Below are 16,629 nucleotides of genomic sequence, written 5' to 3' on the forward strand. Positions count from 1 at the left end.
TAAGTTGTAGGCTTTAAATCTCAAATAAAAAAATAAACAGAAAAATAACGATGCTCAAGGTTTACTTTAGCTAGGAGTTCTTCTGAGGAGGCAAGGGTGAAGTTCAGAGCTGTACTTTCAATAAATCACTCTTGTTTTAGAAACACAGGAGACGTTCTCAGCTGGTTCACAGGAGGATACAAATATAAATGAGGAGGTGAATGATGGCGTTAAACGCAGAGAGGAAATGGGAGCAGGTCGTGAGCTCCGCTTGCACTTCACTTGCATCATTTAAAACTCACAACCAGCTATTTACAGCTTTACATTAGTTTGATCCGAAATATACAGATGTATAATGACGGAAGTGAAACTGAAAATATTAAAGGCTATTATGAAATTATTATTTTACTTAATACCTATTAAATCCTTCTCTCAAATAGAATATTTAATATTTGTTTCGGACTTTCGAAAACATGGTGCATCATTTCCATAAATAATATTTTCTGTAGGAGAATTGAGCATACATAAATATATATGTTTTATGCTTGAATGAGTCCAACACAGTTTAACATGTTGAGAGGAAAAACTTTATTTAAATTAAAACCAAAGCAATAATGTAGCAGTGAGCATGTTGAGGACTGTGACAGGAGTCACACACAATAGGAACACAGTATGAACACCTTAGCCTGACAGCTAAACATAACACTTACAGCAGTGATACACAAGGGAACCTTCTTACTGAGAGCAATTACACATGTATTTGTAAAGCGCTTTGAGCATCTGGAAAAGCGCTATAATAAATGTAAGAAATTATTATTATTAATTACCAATAAACCTGTCAGTGAGAATTTTCATTTCCCAGCACTCTGTATTGCTTTTTGACACTGAAACACTGACCACCCATTACTGTCACCTTGTGTATCGCCCTTTATAACGCTTATCATGACTACAAAAAAGACACATTTTATTTCATACACACATTCTCCACACATCCAGATTATTCTACCCTTTGGAAAAGTTCAGCATTTTGTCTGAATTGATTAAAATGTGTGAACTTATTTCTTGAACAAAACAAAAAAACAGCAACCCATGCACAAGAAAAATAAAAGTAGAGGTCTGGCACGTTCGATCTGAGGCGGGAGGAGGATGAAGAGGGGCAGCTGCAGAACATAGTACCTCAGCAGTCGTACACCTTCTGAGGTGTGTTTGCGTGGCGATGCGGCAAAGGAGGAATTATTCACAGCAGTTATTGATTGTCCAGTGTCTGTGTGCACACCGTGTTCAGGAAAGTGTGCAGAGCAAAAATGGCGTCAGTTTGGTCAGGTTTGACTGTGAGAAGCATGTTTGTCCTGTTCCTGTAAATCCTGGGGCCAACATGTCAACCATTCTTTAACACTACCTGGTGTACAAAGTATGGTTACTGTAAAGCCAGCAAGGCTGCCAGTGAAAACACCCTTTCAGTAGGAGTAAGTGAATGGTGGCAGTTTATTGACATTTTAAAAAGATGACGCGTCAGAATGAAGTAAACAACTTCTCCCGTGAGCAATGATGGAAGTAAACAAGAATACCGGAAGCAAGGAACCGGGATACTGAAACACAGCGGTGACTTTAAGTTAACATGTGGTGGATTTATTGTCTAATTTTCATTCAAATGCTGAATGAAAGTGAAACGCTTCTTTCCTCAAGTTCAGTCGTTCTTTGCTTAGCATTCCAAGTTTGGACGCCACGACTTCCTTTCCTGTTACATAAAAGTTTCCATATTGTCCCCTCTGGCATCCCTCCTCTCCTCCTCAAGTTCAAGTCTGTTGAGCCCCTCGTAATTCACCCAAACTGGCTCTTTTCTTCCTCAATACCGCTTTTGTCCGAGTGCCGTCTGTATTTGCAGTGTTCCCATCCCGCAGTCCTCTAACATCTCTTCTACACTGCTCTCAAACCCCTAGAAGTGTAGCCTGTCCCCATTTACAGCATGGCAAAATCTTTCCCAAGCAATGCCTCATCACCCTTTGCACCCCCCATTCCCCTTTCCGATGTCTCTCTCCGCTCTTAAGTCCCGACAATCGCTGGGTCATGGGCGCTGTCCGGCAGTGCCGTGTCCTGGCAGTGGTACAGGAAGCAGTTGCCCCAGCAACTGTAGCAGATGAGGAAGAGGGCCGCGAGGAAGACCAAGGCACAGATGGTGCAGGGCTTCCTCTCCAGCAGAAAGCTGAGCAGGTAGAAGCCCATGAACATGGAGTGGTTGAACCACAGCGCTGGGTTCAGCGGCTTGGGGATGAGCAGCACAGGAAGTAGCCACTGTAAGCAATACATTGTCACTTTTTTTGTGAAGCGGGTTGGCAGAGGGTCTCTGTGGGGCTGGGACCGGTTAATTCCGGGGTGTTGGAGGTCTTTGGAAAATGAGGATGTAGCACTCTCTGGGAAGATGTGGGGGAGTTGTCCTACCCGACAGAGCTTGGATGATGGAGGGAGCCAGATGTCGTCAGGTCATCCCTGAAGACAGAAAGGAGTGTGAGGATTGTAAGTACCAAACATCTGGAAAGTCTGGCTAATTACTGCTAAAACTAACAATAATTTCATCAAATCATCTGTCTTTTCACTTATTCACCAAGTGTTTGCCCTTGTAAGTGCCAGAACATAGTGAGAACATCCATCACAATTTCTTAAAACGACAAATGTATGCCGTCATATAATATTCAAATTACTTTTACATATGACAAAGAAAAGAAGCAAGTCCTCATAACAAAGAACTTTCAACAAAGTTGTAAACTAACCATTCCAACTTTATATCAACCATGATTTCTTGCTACAAGAAAATGATAAAATGAGCAACCATGCCTGAGTTGGCAAGCTAATACAGCAGTCATGTTCAAATGCAAGGGAGCAACGGCTCATACATTTTAGTTTTAGATTCCATAGCTGAAACAACAAGTTGATTGTCAATAAGGAAACAAATATATAAATATTCTCTGATGTCTTTTAGGGCTTTGGTTAATTGTCATCTGGCTTTTATTTGAATGGTTTACTTGCATTATTGTATGATACGTTTCCACACTTTCTACACATGTATACCTCATAGTAAATATAAGACAACCTAACAATGAAGATGCTTTTTACACAATTCTTTAAAGCATAAGTGTCCCTTCGACAGTGAACCTCAAACTCCTATGAGCCACTCCTTAGATAGCTACACTTGACTCAAGGTTTGCAACAGTCTTGCATATAAATAAAGTCTACATAATCTTGATCAGGTCAAAATGATGAACTGGAAGAAGTATTTTACATTTAAGTTAAAGGATAGAGTTTGCCTCACAGGCAGTAGGTCAAAGATGATGTGGAAACTTCAGCTGTTTTGTTTGGTAGCACACAATACCTCAGGTCATATAATCAGTGCCCCAGCCCTTTAAAATTATTTGAAAAGTAAAACAACTATTTACATGGGTTACTTTTCTTGATTATACTTTTAAATAAGTAACATTTTCCATACAGGAGTATTATGACTGTGGCGTTAGTCATCCTAAGTAAATAGGAATACTTCCTCCACCCATGCTTCTTTGTAAGGGCCTGATACTCGTAGCTTAGCATCTCAGCTAACCTCAACTAGATACGCACTATGCAACACTTTGCTATTATATGAACATGGGACGGGTATGTTAAGCGTCCGACAACATTGATAGGATTGACTAAATCAAATGATACACTTGACTTGAACTTTAGACCGAGTGCAAATCAACACAGTTACGTCAAAGCAGCTGGTTTGGGAAAGAAAACTGGCTGCGGCTGGATGAAGGACAAAAGCTCAGTTGCTGTCAGTTACAGCTGCTAGCATTCACAGACGGACATATGTTTACATAAGCTAATCATGTTACTAAAACCAACTTGTTAGGATTAAGTAGGTATTTATTTATGTTCAGTTGGCAAACATTTAGTTGGATAACTTACGCTTACAGGAAGTTGTGACCTGGCAAAGTCCACTCTATGGCAAACAGCTTCTGCCAGGTTAGTTAAATTGCAATACAAGGTTTGATTGTTTACTTCGACATCTTACTTTATTGAACAATGCTAATGCTATTTGACAAGGAAGGACCAAGTCCGACTAAGTTAGCTAACACTAGCCCAATTCCCCGATGTTTTGCCAGAGATGCATAACCAAACCCCATTCAAAAATCTACCACTTTAAATAATGAAGCGAAACCAAACGCACCATGGGGCTTCAATGAACGAATTATGGATCCTGATTGAGACAATTATTATTTCGGCATAGTGCATGTATGACAAGCCACATTCATTATATACTAATTTTAACATAAGAAATACACAAATCTGACTCGTCTACAATCGCTTTCCACAAATAGCCATCGCAGTGGGCGGTAACGTTAGCGAGCAGCTTTAGCTAGTTCTAAAAGTAGACCGTTTTAAGACTGGGGTTGTGACAGATACAAGTCCTCATTTCAATGAAAGATTGCATCCGGTTTTCTTAGATATAAGCCCTGTAACTATAAACCACCAGGTTTGTAAGGAGTTGACACGTTGCGTTATCGGAGGCTAGCTAGCTGGGTTAGCTTAAAAAACAAAAAAATGTGCCTATGTATTGAAACGTAACAGCCGACGAATGCAGCTACAGCTATCAAAGTAAGACACGTTGACGTATATGTTGAAGGTTGGGGTCTGTGTTTGAATGTATTTGTAAAATAAATAGAACAAACCTGACATATTGTGGGTTCATTCTCAGCAGAGAGCTACCATAAACACTGACTGCGTACGTAGCAGCTAGTGTGGCAATATGGCTAATAAGCATTAGCGCTAACTGGAAGGACCCCTGAAGGAAAGCTTTTTGGAGGACTGTGGTCTGCCTGAATACATTTAACTTAAGCTTAGCTATGCAAATAAAGGACCACGCTCAAATAAATATTGGAAGTTTAACTCCAGTCTGCTTAAAAATAAAGATTATTGCCAAAAGATTAAATCTCTGATTATTGACATTTTAAACTCTGAAGAGCTAACAACGCCCATCAACAAATGGGAGTTCCTTAAATATAAAGTATACCAACTCTCAATTTCATTTAGGAAACATTATACAAAAGAACTCCAAAGTAACGGACTAGACATAATTAAACAACTAAATATTTACTGCAATAAACCTGACCCTTCTGCAGAAGACACACAGAAAATACTTAGCCTTCAACCTACATTAGATTACACTCAAAGAGCACAAGGGGCCTTTATTAGATCCAGAGCTAAATGGATAGAGGAAGGGGAGAATAACTCGGCACACTTATGTGGTCTTCAAAAAAGAAGGCAGGTTAGAAATAGTATCAAATCTTTAATGGTTTATAATGTAGAAACAACAGACGAAAAAAGGATTTCCTCAGAAATCCTTAAATTCTACAGTCAGTTTACAGTCAGTCACATGTTCTAGTGAGAACTGTCAGACATTTTTAAATAGTATAGCTAAATATATATATATATATATATATCTGTTATATGTATATATATATATAAGGTTAATGTGGGGATTCCTCGGGGTTGTCCTATTTCTCCGTACTTATTTATCATATTTACAGAAATGTTAGCGATTTACATTGAAAATTGTGATGACATCAAAAACCTAAATGTATTTGGTACAAGTATTCTCATTAGCCAGCTTGCAGATGACACAACATTATTCCTAAAGGATAAAAATCAGATTCCAAAAGCTATTACTAAAATTGAAAGATTCTCCAAAGCGTCAGGCTTGACTTTAAATATAAAAAAATGTGAACTTCTTGCCATACATGATACTCCACATAAAGACATTTGTAATATTCCAATCAAATCAGAAATAAAATACCTGGGAATTTACCTTAAAAGTCTTTGAACATTGAAAACAAATTAAAGGAATGCAAGGCTAAGTTAAATTCATGGCTCCAAAGAAACCTTTCAATACTTGGCCGGATATATTTGACAATGATGGAATCCTTGTCAAGATGCATTTACCCAGCCTACTCTAATGCCATTCCAAACAAACTGATTAAACCCATTAACCAAATTAATCTAAACTTCATTTGGAGAAACAAACCACATTACATGAAGAAAGGTGATATGGATAAAGAAATGTAGGTTTTTTTTTAAAACATTGATTTTGAGTGCCTTAAAGGTGGGGTAGGTAAGTTTGAGAAACCGACTCGAGATACACTTGTTGTTATATTCCATGGAATGCTCTTAACGTCCCGATAGCAATGAATATCTTAAGTGCTTTGACAAAAAATCCATACAAAAATGTAATCTGTGGAAGCCGTAGTACTGTAAAAAGCACGACCAATCATTTTAGCCGGCCCGGCTAAAATAACTGGATGGCCTAACTGCCTGTCAGCCTTCCATCTGTGCACAAACTTATCTCATGCCCTCATTTATGGCGTTATATTTGTGCCTCTATCCTGAGCACGCAATGAAACATGTTGAGCATAGAAAATGCTATTGAGCGCGCACTTGAAAATGTTTGAGCACAGAGAAATATATTTTCTCTGATAAAACTCCTGCTCCGTGCGCAAGCAGACCGCTGCACGTGCTCTCTCTCCCTCGCTCGACCTCTTCACTATGGGATTAGTTTTGTATCATAAAGATAAAGCAACACTTTCTCAGAATAAAGCAAAACTATGAGTTTAAAAGAAGAAAAAAACGGAGTCAAGCAAAATAAAATTAATTTCAAAAATAAAACTATAAGTTGCAAACAAATCATTTGTGTAATCATGTAAACTATAAGTCTTTTTTCTTTGTTTTAACATATCTTTTTGTTTGCAGTTCTTGTTTCTTCTTTCTCAATGATCAGACTTTTGCTCTCACTGCAGCTCTTCTCGTTTACGCTCCTTCACTTTTTGTTTGAGATTCTGACACAAACCTCCCAGGTGGGCGGGACTTTCAGGGGTGCGTCCCCATTGGCTACTCAGTTTTTGAGTGACAGCCCAGTCCTTCAGCGATTGTACAGTGCAGCTGCGCTGCGGTGCGGTAGCTGAGAGCAGTAGCGTAGGCAGAAATGTACTTTAGGGTGGGCCTGTAAAAAATAGGGTGGGCCAGATTTTTCTTCTGCGCATCAGAAGATAACAACAATCCCCGCCGGTACCGGTGGCAGATTACTTTTAGAATACTTTTGGAATACTTTCTTTTTCCATAACAGATGGGTATGTTTTGGTGAACAGGAGACACGTATTTTATTGTTTTAATGGCTTATCAAGAGCACAAACACAACATCTTGGTGTCATTCTGGACAGCTCTCTCATCTGCACCACACATAAAAAACACATCAGCCGGACTGCATTCTTTGTACTGTCTTAAAACCTTTCCTTAGAATATGTTATGAATTGTAAGGTGTCCTTGGGTGCTTTGAAAGGCGCCCCTAAATAGAATTAATTATCATTATTATTTATTATTATTATCTGAAACGATGTAATAACTTTTAAAACTGTTTCCAGTCACTTGCCCCATGCATTCAGCAGCAGCAGGCCATTCACTTTGATTTGATCCCGTTATAAATGTCATAATTTCGACAATAAAGAAATGCTACATAAACGTTATCTTGCACATTTTATCTAACCATCTCTGTTTCTAACTTTCAAATTATTTTAAAAGAGATCTCTCTCTCTCATCTGCGTGCGGGGGCGGGGCCTCACAGACACGCTGCATCTCTCTCGCTCACAGACATGCTGCAGCGCTGTGCACACAGTTCTGCCGGTAATGAATATTACATTTTGTGAGGAAACTTTTCCACCAATAATTCCAATAAGTATTCCAAAATGTATTCACTTCAGGTTTACGAAAGTAACTGTAATCAGATTACTCGTTTTTCAAATGTAACGCCAGCTGAATACACTTGATTTTTGTATTCTGATTACGTAACGCCGTTACATGTATTCCGTTACAACCCAACCCTGTGTAGGCTATATCTCTCCGGACTGTCCACCAGCAGATGAAAAACACCCACCTCTCCGCCTCTTCCAAGGGACGAGGGAACCCAGAGCCCTAGAGAGATAATATCTAATAATTATCTCTCTAGGGCTCTGAGGCAACCGTGCGGCAGAGTTTCCGTTAACATTGTTTTTCTTCTGACAGCCCAGCAGCAGGAGAGGTGGGGAGAGGGAGACGTGGGGAGAGGGAGACGTGGCTATTTCATCGTTATCAGAAAATGATCGTGTAGATCGCTGCTAGATGAGGGCAGTGGGGGCTCTTCTTGGAGTCCCCCACTTTGAGCCATCATTTATTTTGCAGGCAGGTCTCTGCCTCTCTCACGTTATTATGGTGCGCGCCGGAACCAACAATCAGTTTTTACCGTAAATGAGTTTGGTTCAGAGGATAAAGCACATACAACATTAATTAAACTCGATATTTGTTCACTTGAATTTCACTTTGAATTCTTGGATATTCTCAATGGGTGAATACATTTTTTTATAATAATAATAAAATATTTTAAATGACACCGAAGCTTTCTCAGGGTGGGCCAATGAGTAAACTGGGTGGGCCTGGGCCCACCCTGGCCCTATGGTGGCTATGCCACTGGCTGAGAGTGGATAGAACACCCCCAGAAGAACCAGCATTTCAATTATTATAACTACTACTACTATTATTATTCACTACAAGTGAAAATATATGTAAGTATTGATCATTTGTGTTGTTTGTGCTGTACTATACGGTCTGTTTCTTTATTGTGTTAAGTGAGAAGTAAAGCTGTGCTATGAAAGTTAGCTTTTGCTACCTTTAGATCCATAACAATGCAAGCTAAGTAGCCTAACAGTTAGCTACACAGCTAGCAGTGAGTGAGCGTTCAGACACCGGCGCACACACTCAAACGGACTTGTGTGCCTGACTCTACCAACAGGCTTTCATGATTCTGTTTAGATATACAAGTATAAGCCATGATAGCTTATTTTATTAACACGCTAATTTGATATGAAAATCAATGGTGGCTGAGCAGGGCCGATTCTAGTGTCTGTGGGGGCCCTAGGCAAAAATTCACTGGGGGCCCCTCGAACCAGCTTTCATCACCATTGTGTTATAAATAACAAAAATATTCCTAAATGTAAACAGTTTTTTATTTAACAACTTCGCATTTTTGTTATATTCAAAGTTAGTTATTAGTTAGTAATATGAATATAAAAGACATACAAAAACGAATAAATCACACATATAAAGAACAATTAAAACCAGAATAGTCTTCCTTCAGTATTCTGCGGAAAGACTATATCTGTTTCTTGTATTGGTCCTCTTGTTACTAGTGCACACTTTTCACTATCATTTAGGACATTTGGCCATTGTGCAGGGTCGTCCGATGTGATCAAACCTTTTGTAGTCGTGGTAGTGCTGCTGGAGGTAGGGGTTGACGTGTCATCTTCATGATGAGAAGATGTTGCTGTCGACACCCCACTGGAGGCAGATGTTGACGCCTCACTCAAGGTAGATATTGACGCCCCACTGGAGGTAGATGTTGACTGAACTGCTATGACCAAAAAAGAAACAGGGAATATCATGTTACAAGGAATCTTTGGAGTGCGATGCACAGTATAATCAATTAAAAGTAGAATACTTAACTTACCATCATCAGCATTTGGAGGGGGCACCTTATCCTTTTCCATTGCTGCTGCTGGTGCCAGAAACTTAAGAAAGGATCCTGAGGATAGATAATAAAGTGAAACTTATAACAGTAACATGTTAACAATTCATAATGCTTTCACTTTATATAATTCACATTTCTCATATTCAGCTTTCGAATGTTGTTCTTGGGGATAGCTTCCACTATTCTTCATTGTTTACTATTTCCATTTCATTTGAAAGAGACAATGTAAGTGAACATGATCGTTCCAATACAGAGGATTGTGCTGGAGCCTGCACTATGGCTACTAAGGTTGAAATATACAGTTTTCAGTATCATCATAAAACCACTAGGATTACACTACAGAGAAGGAAAATACAATAAAATACACTCAACACATAGCACACTAACTTAACAATAAGTTATTTAGAGTACACTTGTCCAAATGTCTTGCATCTAAAATGTCTAAATGTCCTAATTTAACATTCATAGCTTGACAGTTAGCTCAGACGGACACAGCTTCATCAGTTAACTAGCCTACAGAAAAAGTTAGCTGATTTCCCGCTCCAAATTACTGGTGTCCCATTAAACAACGGGTGAAATGTTAATGTAAATGGCAGAGACCATGTTTATTTCAGTAACAATGCCAAAAAGATTAATGAAGACATGTTAATACTGTAATTACTAGCTTTTACGTTCTTTCAGCTGGCTAGCTAAGCTAAGCTAACACGTCAACGGCAACTGTAATTTCTAGCTTCTACGTTCTTTCAGCCAGCTAGCTAAGCTAAGCTAATAGGTCAACGGCGTTGTACCGACTGGGCTGCGCACACTTGACTCTGTAATGTCATGGCCAGCAGAGCAGATACTGTTCTGCTAGGTTAACTCATGTTATGTTAAACGTCAAAGTAAACAAAATAAATAATTTGATTCTAGTGGAAGTTACGTAATTCAAGTTTCTCTATCCCACAGTTAAGGTTAGACTAGCAACATTTAGTTAATTTCATCGTTATCTACTCAACTTACTTACCACTGTCTTGTTTTTTTCTCTCATCTTCATCTTTTTTCTTCTTCCTTTTTTCGCTTCCAGAAAGATAATTTCTCTTCATTTTTCAGTGCCTTTCCTTGTCATCAGGATTATTTTGTAAACAATCATGCACGCGATTTGCAACACTGACCGGAGTGAGCCTGGATAAGGTGGGGCCCCATTAGGGAGATCTCCTACTGTCTGTCATTGCTAACGTTGCGCATTGCCCCACTCACTCAAATTCAGTTCATAGACAATAATGGGGCCCCCACTATTGTAGATTAACTGAATTTGATGAAGGCTTATGGCAATGTATGATGTCTGTTTAATTGTATTTTTTGTATAATTTGTTGTTCTGAATTGTGCATTAAAAAACAACAACACTGATGTCGTTTTAAAGATGTGTCGCCCCTCGGGGGCCCCTACTGGTCTGGGGCCCCAAGCAGTTGCCTGTCCGCAAGCGGCGGCCCTGTGGCTGAGTTAACTTTGTAGGAAAACCATGCCCGGCGCCGTGGGAGGGCCAGGGAGGGCCAGGCCCTCCCATTTGACATTCCTGCCCTCCCCCAATAAACACGTTTTTTATTATTTCTAAAAATGTAAAAAAAAATATATTTTATTTTTTTAATTATAAATAAACTGTGAACTTTTATGCTACGATGTATGTGATGTCAGAACAAACAAACAAAAATCGCAGGCTACGTCAAATAAATGCATGTGTCTGTGATTTGTGATTCGTCCCCATTTAGACCAATCACAGCGTCACACTCTGCCGCCTATTCTGGATTTGTTTATTGTGCATTCTGTAGACTCCCATTTCTGTTTGCATTACACAATGGACATAAAAAATTGGCTTAAAAGGTCTAAGGATTTATTCAAACGAAATAGCGATGAAAGAACTGCAGCCGATGGTGCTGCTGGCGACCCTGCACCTGCCGTTGCAGCAGCACGCCTTAATGTCACAAGCTTGACCTCGGCAAACCCCGGGGCTGAGTTAGCGATGATCTTGGGGTTAATAAACCCAAGCAGGTGAAGCTGGATCGTTATCCAGGGAGATTTTTTCAGGAAAGAAGCGCACTTTTGCCGCTGCATGGTACACAACAGACCATGGCTTGAATATTCGTTAAAAGCAGACGCAGCCTTTTGTTTCCCCTGTAGACAGTTTAAAGTGAATACGTCTTCATCTGATGCGGCTTTTACTGTCAAAGATTTTTGCGACTGGAAACACGCATTACAGACTGATAAAGGACTGCTAAGGCATGCCGCATCAAAAGAACACATTTCATGTGAGAGCTCGGGGAGAGAGAGAGATACGCGAGGAAACAAATAAGGAAATTAGTACTTTGGTGCAGATCAGCTGGCACAGAGCCGTTATTATGTGTCAGCTGTCGTTGATATTATAGCTTTTTTAGCTGTCAACCAACTCCCTCTCAGAGGTGACTCGATTCACTCCACAGCATGTCCGAGTCAGGCAGTGCATAGGAAGATAAACCATGCCCAAGGTGGGCTAAACAGTTAATCGTCTCCGTTTCTACTATTTCTCTCCGAGTGCAACGATGAGGAAGCTGCCATCCTTAACCAGTGTGCCTTGCTCGTGATTTACCAGTGTCTGTGCTGCCACGCACACAATGTTTCAAAGTGGTTTCTATGTTGCCCTTTATTTGTGTATGTATTTGCGATAAGTGTGCGTCTTTACGCAATGCTGTTGAACTTGCTGTTTGATATATATTGTGCCGCAAGCCCGCAGCACGTGACGGTTTTGTGTGCCCTCCCATGAAAATCATATGCCCTCCCTTTAGATTTGTTCTGGCGCCGGGTCTGAGGAAAACCTACCGTCCATGACTGCCCCTGAGCTGTGTTTTATTTGTTAACTTCATATTTTTCATTTCCTAAAACATTATTTTCCTCTCATATTAACAGTGTGGATCATTCATCAAATCATCATATCATCAGCGTGGTGTGGTGTTTTCCCACTTCCTCTGAGGGGACAGCACGGAGGGGGGGCATGAAAGACCTGCACACCAGCTTCATAGATGAGAGTAACACCTACGTCACTTCCGGGCAAAAATTACGGCCCCTCCCACTTTTGGGGGAAAACAACGCTGTCATTTGAATGGCGGTCAATACAAATTCTGAAGTTTGTTTTTTTGAAAACCGTGGATTTTTGGATCTTCAAAGAGCTCGATTACGATGGCCAGTCAGGCAAACAATTACATTCGATCATTGGTAATCGACAATCGGTCTTGATATATGGTTAAATTAAAATCAGTAGGCGAGGCTGTAATTTCTCCAGCTGTTACTCTCATGAGCGAGGCGGAACATAATAGTTTTATCATGCCAAAAAGCTGCTGTGTCGTTTATTGCACCTCAAACATTAAAAATAATCAAGACTTCAGTGTTTCTGTACTTCCTCTAAGAAGAAAGGACAGTAAAAGAAGTGCTCTGTGGCTTCAGGCTCGATCGCCATTGAAATGACAGCGTTGTTTCCCCCAAAAGTGGGCGGGGCCGTAAAGTGACGTAGATGTTACTCTCATCTATGAAAATCGATAGCCTACTGCTATATTTAACCATATATCGAGCCCGATCGTCGATTTCTAATGGCTTAATGCAATTGTTTGCCCGTCTGGCCATTGGAATCGGGCTCTTTGAAGATCCAAAAATATCCGGTTTTCTTAAATTTCTGATCGGATTGGCAAAAACTTCAGAATTTGTATTGACCGCCGTTCAACTGACAGCGTTGTTTTCCCCCAAAAGTGGGCGGAGACATTATTTTTGCCCGGAAGTGTTGTTACTCTCATCTATACACGCATTGTTGTTATCACTGGCTCAGTGTCATTTCATTTGACCAAATGTCTTTACATTTAATAGATTTCATTATTATCCATCCATCCATCCATCTTCTCCCGCTTATCCGTGGTCGGGTCGCGGGGGTAGCAGTTCCAGCAGAGAGCCCCAAACTTTATTTTCCCTGGCGACATCAACCAGCTCTGACTGGGGGATTCCAAGGCGCTCCCAGGCCAGCGAAGAGATATAATCCCTCCACCTGGTCCTAGGTCTACCCCTTGGTCTCTTCCCAGCTGGACGTGCCTGGAACACCTCCCCAGGGAGGTGCCCAGGTGGCATCCTAACTAGGTGCCCGAACCACCTCAACTGGCTCCTTTCGACGCGAAGGAGGAGCGGCTCAACTCCGAGTCCCTTCCGGATGACCGAACTTCTCACCTTATCCCTAAGGGAGACACCAGCCACCCTGCGGAGAAAACCCATCTCGGCCGCTTGTATCCGCGATCTCGTTCTTTCGGTCATGACCCATCCTTCATGACCATAGGTGAGGGTAGGAGCGAAAATGGCCCGGTAGACAGAGAGCTTTGCCTTCTGGCTCAGCTCCCTTTTCGTCACAACGGTGCAGTACCGCTCCCGCTGCTCCGATTCTCCGGCCCATCTCACGCTCCATTGTTCCCTCACTCGAGAACAAGACCCCGAGATACTTGAACTCCTTCACTTGGGGTAAGGACTCATTCCCTACTTGGAGTGGACAGTCCATCGGTTTCCTGCTGAGAACCATGGCCTCAGATTTGGAGGTGCTGATCCTCATCCCAGCCGCTTCACACTCGGTTGCGAACCGATCCAGTGAGGGCTGAAGGTCGCAGACCGATGAAGCCATTAGAACCACATCATCTGCAAAAAGCAGTGGTGCAATCCTTAGATTATTATCCACCTTTTGGTTGTATGTCCTTTTATTTAAAACATTCTTTGAGACTTCATCTTCAATCAATCAATCAATGTTTATTTATATAGCCCAATATCACAAATGTTACATTTGTCTCAGTGGTCTTGACAGTTTGTACAGAATACCAGTATTACAATACCCTCTGTCCTTTAACCCTCACATCGTACAAGGAAAAACTTCCAGAGAAAACCCCACAGTTTAAAGGGGAAAATGGGAGAAACCTCAGGGAGAGCAACAGAGGAGGGATCCCTCTCCCAGGACGGACAGACGTGCAATAGATGCCGTGTGTAAATCGAAAAGATAATACATTTACAACATAGGTAGACCAAATGTTTGGAAATGCATGTGTCTATAATAAGAAGATGAATCCACAAGGATGTCAGCAATCTTGTGGGAGCCATCAGGGAAGTAGTATGGTGAGAGTCTGGCAGGACTGCAGAGACAGGTTCAGCCACGACTCGAAGTCCAGGACTCAAATCAATCTGATCCTACGCTGTCATTGGAGGCAGTCGCAATTTCTACAGGCTCGCACTACCTGTTAGCATCTGGCATCTGTTAGCATCTAGCTCTCCTGCTTACAAACTTTTAACCATCCCTGCTTATACAAGTAGTAGTTTTAGTTGTCTGCGATCTGCCGAGGCCTACTCCCACCTGTCAAGTACGGCTGTACTGAGGTGTTTTTCCTCCGGAGACGTCGCGAAGAGACGGAGCGGCTCCACCTGTTGCTGCATGCGATCTGCGATTTACGGAGACCTGCTCGTCGCGAAGAGACGGAGCAGCTCCACCTGTTGCTGCCTGCGATCTGCGATCTACGGAGGCCTGCTCCCACCTGTAGAATACGGCTGTACTGGAGAGGTTTTTACCCTGAGTCGTCGCGGAGAGACGGAGTGGATCCACGTTTCGGGCTTGGCCTGCTTCCACCGGGCGTGTGCTGCTGTACGGAGGAGGATTTTACCACCGCTGGGGCCTGCTTTCCACCTGTCCTGGTTCTGCTGTTGCAGAGGCCTGCTTTCACCCCGGGGATACCACAGAGGGACCGGAGCACTTCCACGCTGCTGTTTTCGCCTGTCCTTGGCTGCTGTGCTGATTTTGCTCCAGGAACATCGGGGATACTGTGTGCTGGTCTGGGAAAATGGCCCATATCGGGATTCTGCTGTGCCTGTTAACTGTTTTGGACTATGAGAAGATCTCTAGTCATTCTGAGAAGTCTACTGGATTCAGGTCTGTTCTGCCAACCGCAGTGGTCATCCCCTGCAAAGGTTCGGATGTGTTGCTCAAACAATTACCGGTTGCCTTGTCACAGACAATCTGCTCGACAAAATATGTTTGTCTTTTTTGTTTTCCTGCGATGATGGTTCTTCAGGACTGCTTCTTAAGCTCAATTCACACTCTCGCAGACTTTTCCGGTGTTTCTAAATTAGATGACAATGTATGTGTGTCGTTTAAGAGGAAAAGATGCCTGTTTTTGTTGTTGTTATTACTGTCAGGAAATGTATAACCTAACCCTGGTCCGCCCAGTAGTAGTAGTCAGATCACTACTCCTGCTGATTTTAAAGCTAGGTCTGGTTTGGGTTTCATCCACTTGAATGTGCGCAGTCTGTTAGGTAAACTAGATGTTGTCCGTATCTGGGCGAGCTCAACTGACGCTGACGTCATTGTTTTATCAGAAACATGGCTAAACAAATCTATTTTGGCCTCTGACATTGCCTTAAATGGTTTTAATGTGTATCGTACCGACCGGCCTAATAAAGGTGGTGGCGTTGCCATTTATGTTAAGAATAAGTTCAGTGTAACCACATTAGTTTCCAAATCGATCAGTAAGCAATTAGAATTTTTAGCCATAAATATAGAAGTGGCAAAGGGTCAACAGGTCATGGTAGTGAGTTGTTACAGACCCTCAGCTGTCAAAGACTCCTTGTCTTCACTAGCAAATCTTTTATCACAACTAGACTACAAGGAAATAGTGCTACTTGGAGATTTTAACTGGGACTGGTTAACTGCAGTGTCAGAGGATTTTAAAAACCTTTGTATCTCTTTAAATGTTACTCAGATTGTGGACAGTCCTACTCGCCCTAACATTAAGTCCCCTAATAATTCCTCCCGAATTGATCTCATTTAATCTGTGGGAGTATTTGCAAATGATCTGAGTGATCACTGTGTTGTAGCCACAATTAGGGACACTAAGGTCCAAAAGGTTAAACCTCGCATTATCATTAAGAGAGACAAAAAACATTTTGTGGAGCAGGGTTTTGTGCATGATCCGTTTGATTTTGATTGGGGTAAAATCGATCTGTGTGCTGATGTAGAAACCGCATGGTCTTATTTTTATCTTGGTTTTATGGAGATCAT

At 41.5% G+C, this 16,629-nt stretch overlaps 1 protein-coding gene across 2 annotated transcripts; it reads right to left on the reverse strand.

Moving 5' to 3' along the window:
• Window positions 1–543: 543 nt before the first annotated feature.
• Window positions 544–4,810, reverse strand: blcap (bladder cancer associated protein). 2 transcript variants are annotated; one of them, XM_034208731.1, is made up of 2 exons: window positions 4,680–4,810; window positions 544–2,466 (listed from the first exon to the last, which is right to left on the reverse strand). In XM_034208731.1, exon 2 carries the CDS (start codon window positions 2,284–2,286, stop codon window positions 2,023–2,025), a length of 264 nt encoding a protein of 87 aa, XP_034064622.1. In that variant the 5' UTR covers window positions 2,287–2,466; window positions 4,680–4,810; the 3' UTR covers window positions 544–2,022. The 2 variants fall into 2 exon arrangements, with proteins under 2 accessions (XP_034064622.1, XP_034064623.1); XM_034208732.1 differs by lacking the exon at window positions 4,680–4,810 and adding an exon at window positions 3,916–4,624.
• Window positions 4,811–16,629: the final 11,819 nt, after the last annotated feature.

The sequence above is a fragment of the Gymnodraco acuticeps genome, unplaced genomic scaffold, assembly GCF_902827175.1.
Source record: "Gymnodraco acuticeps unplaced genomic scaffold, fGymAcu1.1, whole genome shotgun sequence".
NCBI lineage: Eukaryota > Metazoa > Chordata > Actinopteri > Perciformes > Bathydraconidae > Gymnodraco > Gymnodraco acuticeps.

Bases quoted from the DNA above. Each gene is read 5' to 3' on its own strand.
- blcap (XM_034208731.1), bottom strand. From the start codon at position 2,286: ATGTATTGCTTACAGTGGCTACTTCCTGTGCTGCTCATCCCCAAGCCG.